Genomic DNA, 15,569 nt, shown 5'->3' with positions numbered 1-15,569 from the left:
GACAGAAATAAAAGTGATCAAATTTTTTTATTTTTTTTTAAAACAATTTATTAATTTTAAAATAAATAAGAAAAAATAATTTTTTTTAAAGCACCCCCCTGTCCCCGCGAGCTCCTGCAGCTAAGAAAACGTAACTCTAACCTGGTAACCAGAAAAAAATTTAAAGCGTCGTCTATTGAGATTTTTAGGTACCGTAGTTTGTCGTCATTCCACGAGTGCGTGCAATTATAAAGTGTGACATGTTTGGTATCTATTTACTCGGCGTAACATTATCTTTCACATTATGCAAAAACATTCAGCTAATTTTACTGTTTTGTTTTTTTTTTATTTATGAAAGTGTCCCTTTTCCCAAAAAGTTGCGTTTAAAACACCGCTGCGCAAATACTGTGTGACATAAAATATTGCAACAATCGCCATTTTATTCTCTAGAGTCTCTGCTAAAAAATTATATATATATATATATAACCTCCAAACATTATATATATATGATGTTTGGAGGTTCCAAGTAATTTTCTAGCAAAAAATATGGATTTTAACTTGTAATCACCAAATGTCAAAAATAGGCTTAGTCATGAAAGGGTTAAAGGTTTCTACCATTGTGGGAGACGTGGTCCCAGCAGAAGTACTAAACCAGCACCCATGAAGTGAACCACATTCATCTCCCACCAGACATTTAAGCAATATCCCATCAAAATCGTTATCAAATGTGGAACTAAGAATGTTACATATGTTCTGGAATGTACCTGAGGGTACCAATCTGTTGGAAGAACGTCCAGAAGCTTAAGTAAACAAGTAAGTGAGCACATAATGAACATACGGGTTCCCAAAACATAGTGTCTCCAATCATTTTAGATTAAAACATCATAAAAACCCTGTGGAGATGAATTTTTACACCACTGATAGTGTTAAGGGACACTGGAGGGGTTCAAATATGATTAAGAAACAAAGTAAAACTAGATGGGTATTTGAACTCCAAACGTTGACACCTCAGGGGTTAAACGTTGAACTAGACCTTAATTGTTTTATTACAGATTATTAAACCACTAGAGATTACTGTATATATTAAGCACTATTAATTTAACTAATATTCTTCCCATTTAAATATAATATCCACCTTATAGTCAAATTATATCAACCTTCACAAAATAGATGCAGTTATTTTGAACAAAAGATGGAGCCTTTTTTACTAAGCTTATCCTGTAGATTATTCCACTTATAATTACCATTGGTCTACCACCAGATGGCAGCATTTAAAACACTTATTACAATGGTATCCCCCCCACCCCTTTTCTTTATTATTAATTATTTTTAATTTGTAGATTTTTTTAATGCTATTATGCAATTATTTGTAAGCACCCCAAAGTGCACAGCATGTGTGATGAAAATAGGATTTTTATAACAGCTTACCTGTAAAATCCTTTTCTTTTGAGGTACATCACGGGACACAGAGACTAATTACTGATGGGTTATAGGGTATCCCTAGGTGATTGGACACTGGCACACCCTAGACAGGAAGTTCAATCCCCCATATAACCCCTCCCCCTACTGGAAGTACTTCTCAGTTTTTTAGCAAAGCAATAAGTGTATTAGAAGAGGGAAAGGACCGCTATGTCCCCTGATGTACCTCAAAAGAAAAGGATTTTACAGGTAAGCGGTTATAAAAATCCTATTTTCTTTCTCATACATCACGGGACACAGAGACTCAGTAATTACTGATGGGATGTCCCAGAGCAATGCTATCTGAGGGAAACCACACAGCATAGGGTGTAATCAGACCTGAGGACCCTGTACCGCTGCCTGCAGCACACTACGCCCAAAGGCGATATCCTGATGCCTTCTAACATCCACCTGATAAAATTTGGTGAATGTATGAACTGATGACTAGGTTGTGGCCTTGCAGATTTGAGCCATGGAGGACTGGTGATGCACTGCCCACGAAGCACTAATAGCTCTCTTGGAGTGCGCCTTGATTTGAAAAGGCGGAACTTTCTGCTTCAAACCATAAGCTTGAACAATTACTTGTCGAATCCACTTAGCAATGGTAGATTTTGACGCTGCCTGTCCTCTATTAGGACCTTCCGGCAATACAGACAAAACATCAGTTTTGTGACCCTGAGCAGTCACTTCCAGATAGGCTTTGACTGTTCTCACTACATCCAAAGAATGTAGTGACCTTTCTTCCGTAGAACATGGATCTGGAAAAAAGGAAGGCAGAACAATATCTTGGTTTAGAAGAAAACCTGAAACCACCTTCGGTAGAAGCTAGGATGAGGGCGCAATACCACTCTATCCTTGTGCATGGTTAAATACGGATCTTTACAGGAAAGAGTTGCTAATTCGGATACCCTTCTAGCAGAAGAAATGGCTACCATAAAAAAAAATGTACTTCCTTGTCAACAGGACCAAGGGAATTTGACGTATTGGTTCAAAAAGCTGTTTCTGTAAAACTGACAGAACCAAATTCAAGTCCCAGGGGTTTAGGGGCGTCTTAACCGGAGGATTAAGACGTGTTACCCCCTGCAAAAAGCTTCGGAAAAAAGAATGCGAAGAAAGCGGACATCAAAACAATACTGACAAGGCTGAGACCTGGCCCTTGATGGTACTCCAGGCCAGCCCCATTTGCAAAAAGTCAAGGATTCTACCTATGACATATGTACTGGGATGCCAACCCTGGATTGACACCAGGAGGCAGACTCTATGATAAATCATTCTGGAAGCTGGCTTCCTTGCATTAACCAAGGTAGAAATCACAGGGCCTGAAGCCCACCACTCTTTACAACTTGGGTTTCAATAGCCAAACAATCAAATTTAGCATTTGTAAGGCAGGATGGAACACTGGATCTTGGGATAACAGGTCTGGACGTGATGGTAGGGTCCATGGGGAACCTACTGCCATCTTTACTATTTCTGCATACCAAGCTCTTCTGGGCCACCAGAAGTACTGACTTATTTTCCTGCCCGATCCTGCAAAGAAGTCATGGCACTAGCAGAATAGGAGGGAATGCATATATCAGCGAGAGCTGATGCCACGGAGTCACCAACGCATCTGTCCCGGATGCAAGAGGATCTCTTGTTCTTGGTACAAAGTTGTTGCTCTTGTTGTTGAACCTGAACGCAAAGAGATCTACATCCGGAATCCCCCATCTTTGGCATATGGCCAAGAAGATGCCGGGAGAAGAGACCATTCCCCTGGGACTAACTGCCGGCGACTTAAGTAGTCCACCTGCCAGTTCTCTATCCCCGGAATGAAGATTGCCGATATGCACGACGCATGCTTTCCTGCCCAGATTAAGATCTGGTTCACTTCTCCCTGAGCTGCACGACTCCTGGTGCCTCTTTGGTGATTGATATAAGCCCCTGCTGTGACACTATCGGACTGGATCCTGACAGGGCAACCCTGGAACCTGAGTGTCCAGGCCTGTAGGGCAAGATATGCCACACAGATCTCCAGAATGTTGATAGTTAAGGACCTCTCGGTCTTGAACCATCTCCCTTGGATAGTCGACTGTTCCAGAACTGCTCCCCGTCCCGAAAGACTGGCATGTGTTGTTACCACTCTCCAGTTAACTGGTAAAAGGGATTTTCCTTTTTGCAGATTTTCGGGTATCAGCCACCAACTGAGGCTCCGATGCACTGCAGGAGACAGTCGCATCAGAAAATCTAACGCCTGAACCTTCTTGTTCCAGGCAGACAGGATACTGTTTTGCAGCAGTCTCTAATGAAACTAAGCATAGGAAACTGCTTCGAATGAAGCCATCAGCAGCTTCCCCAGCAGCCTCATACAAAGGCGAATAGAAGGACCCTTCTTTGCCCTGACTACCTGTTCCTTTACGGCACTGATCTTTGCCTCGGGTAAAAATACCCTCTTCTGGGCTGTATCTATGACCAGACCCAAATACTCTAGTCTTCTTACTGGCTTTAAAGAAGACTTCTCTAAGTTTAGGACCCAACCTAGGTACTCCAGGTAGTTGACTGTGGTGACCAAGTTTTGGTCCAAGCGGGCTCCCAACCAGTCTATCAAGAGCAGGTCGTCTAGGTATGCTATTACTGTTATACCTTGGGCCCTTAATCTGGCCAGAGGAGGGACCAAGATTTTTGTAAACACCCGAGGTGTAGTAGCTAGCTCGAAAGGCAGAGCAGCAAACTGAAAGTGGCGTTTTTCTACTTCGAAAAGCAGGTACTTTTGATGAGCAGGGAAAATGGGTACATTCAGGTATGCATCCTTGATGTCTATTAACGCCAGAAGTTCTCCTCCTTGTAGGATGGAGACTACTGATCGGTTCGATGCCATGCAAAAGGACTGTACTTTTAGGAATCGGTTTAGATCTTTGAGATCTAGAATGGGCCTGACATCCCCATTAGGCTTTGGTACCGTGAAAAAGTTTGAATATAACCCCAATCCCTGCTCTTGCGTGGGAACTACCATGATAACTTTTTGCGACAATAGTCGCTCCAACGCTAGAAAGAGAGACTTCTTTTTCTCTGGGAACATTTGATCAGAGGAAACGAGGAGAGGGGAATTCTTGGAACTCTAGTTTTTAACCTAGAGTTATTGTGGAGAGCCCCATCTGTCCTGAAAATTCTCCTGCCAGAGCCTTGAGAACTGTAGCAGTCTTCCCCCCACCCAAGCGAGCGGGGGTGCCCGTTCATAAAAAGGCTTTAGCGTTTTGTAGACTTCCTCCCCCTGGAATTTTGTTCCTGGGGTTGACTCTGAGTCTTAGTTCTGGAGCCTGACGGAGGAGGCCGTCACGACTGCCTGGAGGCTGATGCTCCTGGCACTGGGGAAAGAGCACGTTAACTCCCCTTTTAACAGGAAAGAGGGTGCCTTTCCCACTAGAGATCTTTTGGATAATAATTGTCCAAATCCTCTCTGAACAGCCTTGCACCACGAAAGGGTGATTCGGCTGACCAATCTTTCAACCGTAAGATTCTATGCATGTGCACCAACCCAAGCGTAAAGCGAGAGGTCTGGAGGATAGAATCTCTGATAGCATCAACAGCAAAACACAAAGCCGCTGGTAGGTTGGCCAACCCCCCGGCTTGCTGTTCAGGTAAAACCTTGAGGATCTGTTTAACATGGTTTCTCAATACTGACAAACTCAGATTGCTGCCCCTGCAGGTTGAACCTGCCAAGGAGAAAAAAAAAAGTAAAAATTGGAATTCCTGTTAAAAAACGTTTATCAGTTGGATCCCTAAGCATCTGAGCATTGTCAACAGGACAAATCAGACTTTTATTGATATGGTGGCATCAATAGCTGGTATACCCCACATCTTAATAAATGTTTCCTCCATAGGATAAAGTGTTGTAAACTTTTTTGGAGGAAAAATATGTTTATCTGGGTGACCCCACTCAGAATAATAACCTTTTCCAGTAAACTATGAACAGGAAAGGCATGTGCAGTTTGAGGAGGCTTCAGTGAACCCAAACAAGAGGAGGGTTCTTTAACTGACTCAAATATGGACAACTTAAATGTGGAGCGGACCAATCCAGCAAGAATTTGCACCAACACCTTCTCATCCTGAGAAGCTGAAGAGGGCCCTTCTCCACTTGATTCCTCAAAAGAGGAATCATCAGTCTCATCCCAATCCTTTGAGGGGGATTCCTCTCCTTTTCCCCCCAGAGTTCCTCTGTTTGAGGGTCCTGGGTGGCAGAGGGGGACCTAGTGCGTTTTCTTCCACTGAGTGAAGATGCGATTAAGTCCACTAATCTTTCCTCTAGCCCATTTATGGTTGAGGAAAAAACCTCCTGCGTAATGCATACAGGGGCTGAAGTGCCAGAAGCAGATGCAGCCCCTGGCCCGGATGGCTAACCCTGGCCAGCTTCCCCAGGCTCCTTCAGGGGGGGGGGGGAGGTGCTGCAGAGGGGGAGTCTTCAGAGCCTGAGGGAGATCCCTTTGAGCCCCTGATTTTCGGGGTATATGTACCTCTTCTACAAATAGTGCCAAGCAACAAAGGTAGAGGTACCACAAAAAAAAACACTGACTGCTGGGCAATGTAGTTCAGCAACTGCCGCTGCTACCAAGACCCAGTCTGGTGCCTAAGTAAATGCCTGTGTCCCAGACTCACATGTGCCTGTCGGCTCTGTGTTCCTCCATAGGCTGTGTGCACCTGCAAAAGTGTGCATTTTATAGCCTGCGTAGCCAGTGATGTCTAACCACGCCGACACTGCGTTAACGCTCTACCACTCCCCCTCCTCCGCTCGCCCCTTCCGCCCCGTCTTTTCAAAAAAGGCTGCTTTCCCGCGCAAGCCGAGGCTCTGATCCTCGGAACCTGCATGGAAGGGAGGCTGGGGCGGAGGAAAGAGCAGGGCTGGTGGATGGGAAGCCGCTGTAATGGCGGCGGTGGTGGGCTGTGTGGTATACTACCGCTTCTCTGTGCCTAACCTAAGCCGTGGAGGGAGAATCCATGCAGGAGAATACCCCCCTTCCCACATCCTACCTGGAGAATGGCTTGGAGGAGCGTACAGCATGGACACTCAGACAGACAGAACAGGCATGAAAGGTGTGTGCTCTTGACAGCCCTCGGTGGAAACTTTAGGCATAGCATACATTTACTTAAAGGAGAAACCTATTAGAACTAGAAAAATTCTTAAGGAATCTCCCTTACCTTATCCAGCTGCAGGGCTCTGTGTAACTGACCCAATCTTCACCTCTCACGGTGGGCTCCGTTTAGAGAAAAAAAACCTTCAGAGACTGGGGCCCCCTTTTGTATAGGGCAATCTGCAGTTCAGGGCCTGTAACCCCCCCCCCCCCCGCCAGGGCTATGGCTGAAAAAAACAAATACTGGATGCCGGGGTCCAGCTCTCTAAAAAGAGAAGCGTTACAGGTAAAACCTCGTTTCTTCGGACACGAGGCCCAGGTACCATCCAATTCGGGCCTGGAAAAATACACTTTCAATGGATCCAGTTGCATGGCTTGCCCCAGTGTAGGATATTCCAGTGGAGCGCAGCACAGCACATTTTTACACGTGACCAACACCTAAGACACTAGTAAAAAAACTGAGGTACCTCCAGTAGGGGAGGGGTTATATGGGGGATTTAACTTCCTGTCTAGGGTGTGCCGGTGTCCAATCACCTAGTGATACCCTATAATGCATCAGTAATTCCTGAGTCTCTGTGTCCCATGATGTATGAGAAAGAAATGAGCAAACTAACAATGCATCAAAAGTGAGGCTATTGCCCGTATGGGCATATAAGCCCACAAAGATGGCGCATTCAGAGTTTCCTGATGACGACCTTTCCCATTGGCTGAAACGTATCAAGGCTTGAGCGCGTCATCGTGACACCAGCCCCGCCCGAAAAATGAGTACAGGCGACCGAGCCACACCGCAATAGAGTGACGTCCAAGACACAGGCACCAAAACATGCGAGTGCATCCCATTTGTTTTTATAATGCAATCTTTTTAATAAAGGGTTTATGCTATGGGTGCCCCCCTTCTGTCATTTTTTTACCCCAATCCACGGAGGATCATCTTAAGTGCGCAGATCTTGAAATATACCATCTAGGGGTCTTTTCCCCACAAAGCGCAAGTGACCACTCTAGGGATAGGTGGTCAATGTCTAGGGTGGGTGAACAACTATGTGGGGCACTTTTGTCTGAACACTGAACATTGGAGCACCGATTATTTATTGACTCACAAGCACTTTATTTCACACTTGTGGGATGTTTACAACAATTGAATGTTTGATTAACACTCCCCGACTTACCTTGTATTTTTCCAGTGGATGATGTGTTATCAGCAAGACTTGTGTCTACTGCTACAACAGCCCTCTTGTCTTCAAATACTTGTAATTCTGGGTTCTGATAGGAATTTTCATTCTCTTTATGCATGCGCTTGAGATCAGCTGTAAAGAAACAGACTCAAATTTTTATTGAAGTAAAGGTAAAGCCTATGTTGTAAATAGGCCTCGTTAGCAGAAATTTAAATTACTTCCATATTGTGATATGCAGGTAAAAAAGTAACATTCATGTAAGCTTGTCTGACTTGGGAAGTTTTGCAATACTCGCCTTCGGGATTTTTATCTGGATAATACTTACTGATAAGGTTTCCCTTTCCATCTCTGAGTGGAGCTCCTCCTCCTCCTTTACCCCAGGGGTTGTAACTCTTCATTTCAGCTTCCAGCTTAGCATCATATCGTTCCTGCTCGTCCCTCTCTTTTCTGCGCTTTTCATTCTTCTCTCTTATCTGCAAAGAACAGGTTCCTTTTCTTTTAATACGGCTATAGATAACCAGCTACTGGACATTATATCTCACTGAATTCCAAGAACAGTGGAAGCCACTGAAGATTATATGAAACGATACCTGCTGCTCCAACTCTTTCTGATAGGATTGAGCGACTTGCCGGTTCTGTCGAGCATTTTCTTCTGGAAGTAAGCCTAAACTGAGCCCTTCTGCAGTTCCCGCTTTGTGATTACGGTCTCTAAAGACACATTGATTGAGTACATTTTAGTACATAAAAAATATAGCATACAGCACAGATAAAAATGTACATTTAAATCCTTTTTTGCAAGATCTGGATAACAGCAGAATGGGTTACTTTCTCTTTTTTGATAGTACAAGTGTCCACCGGGTATATTAGTGGTGTGTCTGTATCTGATCAAGAAATAATCATAACTGGATTGTTGTACTTACCATAAAATCCATTTCTTGGAGTTCATTGAGGGACACAGGATTTAGCAACAATTGAATTATACATCCGGCTACAGGAGGATTTAGACAATGGCAAATAGGGATGAGCTCGGTGTTCGACGCAAACTCATGTTTGACTCGACCATAGGCCGTTCGGCGAATTCAGAACTTTGTGGACCGTTCGCACCAAATTCGCGTGGCACGAACGGCCCACAATGCACTATGCCATCGCAGTGCATTGCTGGCTCATGATTGGCCAAGTATGCACTGTGACCCCGCATGCTTGGCCAATCACAGCGCCGGCAGCGAGGAGAGCCATAATTGGCCACAGGCAGGATGCCTGTGGCCAATTATAGCTCAGGGGGGTTTAGTACACGCCCCACACTATATAAGGCCGCCAGCGCGGTGGCCTTGTGTAGTGTGTTCCGGCGTGCAGGGAAAGAGCTAGATAGGCAGGGACAGCGTGTTCTTTTCTCAGGCATCTTAACGTTAAAGTGGTGTTGTGTGCCTCCAGCACAGTATACACCTGTATCTACCCTTTATTGCTGTTTTTCTCTAATATAAGCATCTGCAGGAGTTAGTGGGTGTTGTGTGTCTCCAGCACAGTATACACCTGTATCTACGCTTTATTGCTTGTGTTCTATAATAAAAGCATCTGCAGGAGTTAGTGGGAGTTGTGTGCCTCCAGCACAACACAGTATACACCTGTATCTACCCTTTATTGCTGGTGTTCTCTAAAACAGGCATCTGCAGGAGTTAAAGTGGGTGTTGTGTGCCTCCAGCACAGTATACACCTGAAGATACCCCCTATTGCTGGTATTGTCTGTTGCATATCTTGCATATTAGCCTTTAAAATAAGCACTTTTGATTTCGAACGTTCGAGTCCCATAGACTTTAATAGAGTTCTAAAGTACGTACGAATTTTTGGTCCATTCGAATGTTCTGGTGCGAACCGAACCGGGGGGTGTTTGGTTCATCTCTAATGGCAAACAAAAAACAGTGACCATTTGCTATAACCCCTTCCATTCCAAGCATGTCTCAGTTTTCCTGAACAAAGATCATAGACAGAGAGGGGTGGAACTTGTATTATTTAGTGAACTGCAAGAAATGTATTGTACGGCAAGTACAAAAATCCAGGTTTCTTACTTGTTTATTGGGGAACACAGGATTCACAGACATTCAAAAGCAATCCAGCTGAGGTGTGGGCAATGGCAAGAAATTGCTAATAGTCCCACATAACAAGAAAGCTTAAGCTGGCCATATACCCGTAGAATTTCATTGGAACGATCAAATAATTCTGAAAAATCAGAGTTTCTGATTATGCCATCATCAAGTAAATTAAGTTTGTTTGAAAGCCCTTAAAATTTCACCCAGACCTAATACTTGGATGGAATCCCCAATATATAAACAGGTTTCTTTTGTGCCTAGAACACTCACTTTACAACATGCACATAATTAACGTCAAAAACGATTGTTGATTTGACCCCCACCAACCACTGGAGAATTAAGAGATCAGTCTGAAAACAAAAATTTTCAAACAAAATTTAAAGAGCTGGCTGAAGGACCTTATGCCCGAAGCTGACATCAGATGAGACTTCAACATCCACACTCAGGTGGGGACCTTGCTAATCTTAGGGTCAACAGCTTGTTGCCAAAAAAGCCTAAGTAGAGCTCACAGACTTAGTAGAATGTGCCTTAACAAGAAACGGTGGAACCTTATCCTTACAGTGGAACAAAACCTATCAATTTAAAGAGGAAGTAAACCCTGATTGTGCCACCACTAACGGCACAATCACCATTAGAAACAGCATGCTCAGTGCACCGACACGGCGTTGTTTATGGCGCATGCGCCGTAGACATCGGTGCCTGTCTTTTGCAAATATCTCCTAAACTGTGTAGGTTTAGGAGATATTTCTTGCACCTACAGGTAAGCCTTGATCTAGGCTTACCTGTGGGTAAAAGTGGTCTGTAAGGGTTTTACAACCACTTTAACTATTTTCCAAACAGTTGCATTCCAGGTATGTATTGAAAGATAACTATCATTGTTGCATGTGCTCTCAAACAAAGCATCAAATGACTGGTGTCATAACTGATCACATGAGTAGTACCATGGCAACTACAGGCCAAACAGACACTAAGATTGGCTGTAAAGGATAGGAGAGTGGAGTTCTGCTTTAAAGAATATAAGCTTGGAATAGTGGCGTAGCGTGAGTTGTCAGCACACGGGTCAAGGCAAGTAATTTGCGCCCCCTAACCTGTGGACTTTTAGCACCCAAGAATGGGGGCCCAGGTTCCTCCACTCAAAGCCTGAGGCTCTGATTGGCTGCCTGCAGCCCTTTATTATTGGTTAGATCTGACATATCTCTTTGATGACAGTAGTCAAAGAGATAGCTTCTCAGTATCAACCAATAATAAAAGGCTGCAGGCAGCCAATCGCCAATCAGAGGCTTAGGTTGCAAATAACGAGGAACATCTATATACAGCAGAGCAGGAAGCCAAAACTAAACCAGACATAACGGTTGTGCATAGGGCTGAAACAACTAATCGATTAATCGACAATTAATCGATTATGAAATTAATCGATTACCATTTTCATAATCGATTAATAGGCCAGTAACATAATGGGGTTAAAAGGTCAGAGACTGCAGACATACTACAGTAGATGTTCAGAGACTGCAGACATACTACAGTAGATGTTCAGAGACCGCAGACATACTACAGTAGATGTTCAGAGACCGCAGACATACTACAGGAGATGTTCAGAGACTGCAGACATACTACAGGAGATGTTCAGAGACTGCAGACATACTACAGTAGATGTTCAGAGACCGCAGACATACTACAGTAGATGTTCAGAGACCGCAGACATACTACAGTAGATGTTCAGAGACCGCAGACATACTACAGTAGATGTTCAGAGACCGCAGACATACTACAGTAGATGTTCAGAGACTGCAGACATACTACAGGAGATGTTCAGAGACTGCAGACATACTACAGGAGATGTTCAGAGACTGCAGACATACTACAGTAGATGTTCAGAGACTGCAGACATACTACAGTAGATGTTCAGAGACCGCAGACATACTACAGTAGATGTTCAGAGACCGCAGACATACTACAGTAGATGTTCAGAGACTGCAGACATACTACAGGAGATGTTCAGAGACTGCAGACATACTACAGGAGATGTTCAGAGACTGCAGACATACTACAGTAGATGTTCAGAGACTGCAGACATACTACAGTAGATGTTCAGAGACTGCAGACATACTACAGTAGATGTTCAGAGACTGCAGACATACTACAGTAGATGTTCAGAGACTGCAGACATACTACAGTAGATGTTCAGAGACTGCAGACATACTACAGTAGATGTTCAGAGACTGCAGACATACTACAGTAGATGTTCAGAGACTGCAGACATACTACAGGAGATGTTCAGAGACTACAGACACACTACAGGAAATGGTCAGAGACAGCAGACACACTACAGGAAATGGTCAGAGACAGCAGACATACTATAGGCAGGGCGTTTTTTCTCAGAGAATAAGTCAAGGAACTTAACCACCAGAGTCTTAATGGGGCATTGTTAAATACTAGTGGTGAATTCTGCACAGAGTGCAGCGTTCAGGAGTGCAGTACAGAGTTTATGAGTGTACTGCGTACAGAGTGCAGAGATCAGGCGTACCCTAAGTACAGAGTGTAAAGTTTAGGAGAGTGCTAGGTACAGAGTTCATAGTGCACTTCATACAGAGTGAAGAGCTCAAGAGTGCACTGCAAACAGAATGCACACAGTTGCAGTGTGCTAGTGCAGCCATCAAAAGGGTTAAAGCAGGCAGTGAGGGGGCAATACAATGCCTCCCATCAGACTTCAAAGCTCATGTGAGCAAGCTCTTATTGTCACATTTCTGTGGATGTCAAATTATGATGAGGTTGGATTCATCAAACTGCCTACTTTCAGTTACTTACATGGTATGATCCCCTGGATGAGCTTGGATGGGATACATAGAGGGCATGTTGACACCTGGAGCTGGCTGTGTGACCATCATGCCTGAAGGATCTGTGTGAGGAAACATTATCACATGAGCTTATCAGGAAAGAAATAAACAAAAAGTAGTGAAGATGTATAAAGTACATTAACATAATTTTATTGCAGTCATATTAGCGTTAAAAAATGTGATTACTGTATGGGTCACTGCACTTTGCACCATCATACTGAAGAAGATTGTTCGAGTGAGTTTAAGGCAGGCCTGAAAATTAAAGTTGCTGCTATTGTCTTCCTCTCCCAATTGTATTTTATTTATTTTTCCCTCAGAAAGCAAGTACCTGATAGCTACCTGCTCCCACTTCCTTAATCCAGACTCTTATTTACATCTTGGATAATCTATGCAAGGGCACCTGGAAGAATTTTAACTTACAGTAGGCTAGATTTGGATCCAGTGGGTTCCTGGCACCATAGTAATAATAGGCGTCATCATAAGGTGTCCGATAACCATCTACCAGGATTGGCGGTTGAGGTGGAGGCACAGCTGCAATCCTACATCAATGACACAAATATGTTAGATAAAATGTACCACTATTAGTGTAATATAATTCCCTAACGCGGGATGATGTTACTGCTGCTACCTATAGCTCAGCTGCATAAAATAAATAAAATGCGTATATTTATATTCAGAACCTGTGAAGTAAAAGCTGTTCAACATTCTTGTTTTTTCAATCTGATGACAGTGATAAAAAGTATTATACAACGTCATTGTTTGGGTCTGGAATGAGGGCCTACTTTTCTGAAACCAAAATCTATACTGCATATACATATAAGGAACACAGGAAGACAGGTTTCTGAGACTGGCCAGGTATATCACAGTATTTGATAAGTAGCTACCTGGGGGCAACAATTTCCCCTAGTGTGCTGGATATTCCTTTGTGCAGATCCTCTTGTGCTGGATTGTAGGCTGCAGGATATCCACTTCCACTGACAGTGGGCTCGGGGACAGGTGTCTGAAAAGCCACTCTTGGTCTTGCAGGTGGAGCCTTCTCTTCAAAGACGGGATTATTTTCAACCCTTCTGCTTGTCTTTTCTGAGTCAATTAGAACCCCAGGTCGAAAAGGAACATTTCTATCATGCATTTCCTGCTGACGATTTATTGCTCCAAACTGCCTCAGCCTGTCCGGCTTAAAGAGAAGGAAAACAGAGACCACATTTTCACAAAAGGAATATATTTAGTTTTGATACATAAGAGATAATGAAATGAAGACAACAGTTATAAAATGTGTTCAGTGTGCATTATCCTACATAATGTATTGTGTATGCATTGACCTTTATTTTACAATCACTGCCATAGATTTTAAAAAGCACAAACATTTTTCATTATGGAATCTAAAGATGCAGAAAACTTTTGGTTTCTGTGTCACTTTAAAAGTTACCTTCTTCTGAAATTGCCCAAGATAACAAGGGTGTTAAAGCACAGTACAAGTACCTATGTAAAAGAAAAATGGACTCTCAACGCGGTTTTAAAGAAAGGCAGCCAGAGGGCAAAGGACTTGTCACTAGTACTCCTTTTAGCTGATCTTTTCAAGTTACACCCTGCGTAAGGGTTTTAACCAAGGAATAAGCCCCTGAAATAGCATGGCCGAAATTGGTTACTTTATGGTACTCAAGCCAGAGACTTCTCGATACCAGATTTGAGGAAAGCTAAAATGCAACCCACAATATACTGCCAGGGATAAAATGTATGGGCTTCACACCAGGTGAAACAAGCATTCCATTTATGATGGTACACTCTCCTGGAGGTTGACTTTCTAGCCTTGAGGAGGGTAGGAATCGCAGAGTCAGAAACACCTAGTTTCCTCAGGAAGTGGACAGCCCTAGTGTCAAAACCAGCGACTTTAACCAGGATGGAACAGCCAATCCGGCCAATCTGGAAGAGCCCACTGCTCATCTGCCAAAAGAGACTTACAATGGTTGCCATGCTGCATTTTTCTTGGTCAAGCCAGTGCAATCAGAATAACCAGAATTCCCTCCACTATCCTGCATAAAAGAATAGGTGAACGTTGAAGTGGGAAAGAATAGATCAGTGAAAACTGATTCCACAGAGTTACTAGGGCATCAAATACCTGAGGTTCCAAATTCTAGACATCAACCTGCCATTTTGCTGTTAAATCTGGACATGAAGAGATCAACATCTGGCCTCCCCTAGCAGAGACAAATCTCTTTGAAGACACCACCAGGTGAAGAAGAGCCCATTCTCCTGGATTCAAAAGATGAAGGCTGACAGAATGTGAGGTCCTCCCCAAGACCAGATCAAGTCGGCTTCCTCCCAAGCAGTGTGATTTCTTGTCCCTCCTTTATAATTAATGTATGACACGCCCATGGCTTGGCTGATTGTTTCTTTGAATTAAGATTCTCCAGAACACCTCCTCAGCCTTACAGGCTGGCATCCATCATCAAGGCATCTGCATGGATATCCACCATTCCAGGATTTACCTGGTCTTGGGAGTCATTTACATTGGCCGATCCAAGGACTCCTAACGTTAGTCCAATACATACAGGATGCTGAGCTGCAGAGTTCTGGAGTGAAGCTGGACATATTAAAAAGGTGACTACCATCTTCCCCAGCACCTGCATGCAGATCCTGAATATAGGGATTTTCCATGGACTTCAGGGATTCCACCTGGATTCGAAGAGACAGGCACTTCTCTTGCAGGAGTAGTACCTTCGACTGAACCGCATCGAGGACTAATCCTAGGTACACTGAGTCAGAATCAAGTCCAACGTGTACCTACTGGAACCTCTCCAGAACTTGTACCACCTGCTGGACCATTGGACCTCAGTTTCTAAGCCAATTGCTTCTTTAGACACAAGTCATCCATGTAACTTACATTTGGGGTATCTTGATTCCTTAACAACCTAAGAACTAAAGCCAACACATTAGTAAACA

At 43.6% G+C, this 15,569-nt stretch overlaps 1 protein-coding gene across 9 annotated transcripts in view; it reads right to left on the bottom strand.

Moving 5' to 3' along the window:
- Positions 1-15,569, bottom strand: part of CSPP1 (centrosome and spindle pole associated protein 1) — a 140,275-nt gene that overhangs the window by 32,405 nt on the left and 92,301 nt on the right. For all 9 annotated transcript variants that reach the window (XM_077492831.1, XM_077492832.1, XM_077492835.1 and 6 more), the window contains 6 exons: positions 13,514-13,803; positions 13,050-13,168; positions 12,601-12,691; positions 8,302-8,419; positions 8,037-8,184; positions 7,706-7,843 (listed from right to left, as the gene is read on the bottom strand). In XM_077492831.1, the coding sequence (XP_077348957.1) occupies positions 7,706-7,843; positions 8,037-8,184; positions 8,302-8,419; positions 12,601-12,691; positions 13,050-13,168; positions 13,514-13,803 (904 nt within the window). The remainder of the gene's footprint in view (positions 1-7,705; positions 7,844-8,036; positions 8,185-8,301; positions 8,420-12,600; positions 12,692-13,049; positions 13,169-13,513; positions 13,804-15,569) is intronic.

This window comes from Lithobates pipiens, unplaced genomic scaffold (assembly GCF_037356315.1).
Source record: "Lithobates pipiens isolate NorthernLeopardFrog02 unplaced genomic scaffold, aLitPip1_a1.2 Scaffold_19, whole genome shotgun sequence".
Taxonomy (NCBI): domain Eukaryota; kingdom Metazoa; phylum Chordata; class Amphibia; order Anura; family Ranidae; genus Lithobates; species Lithobates pipiens.
The sequence above is the reverse complement of the archived record's forward strand: the minus strand, read 5'-3'. Positions and strand labels throughout refer to the sequence as shown.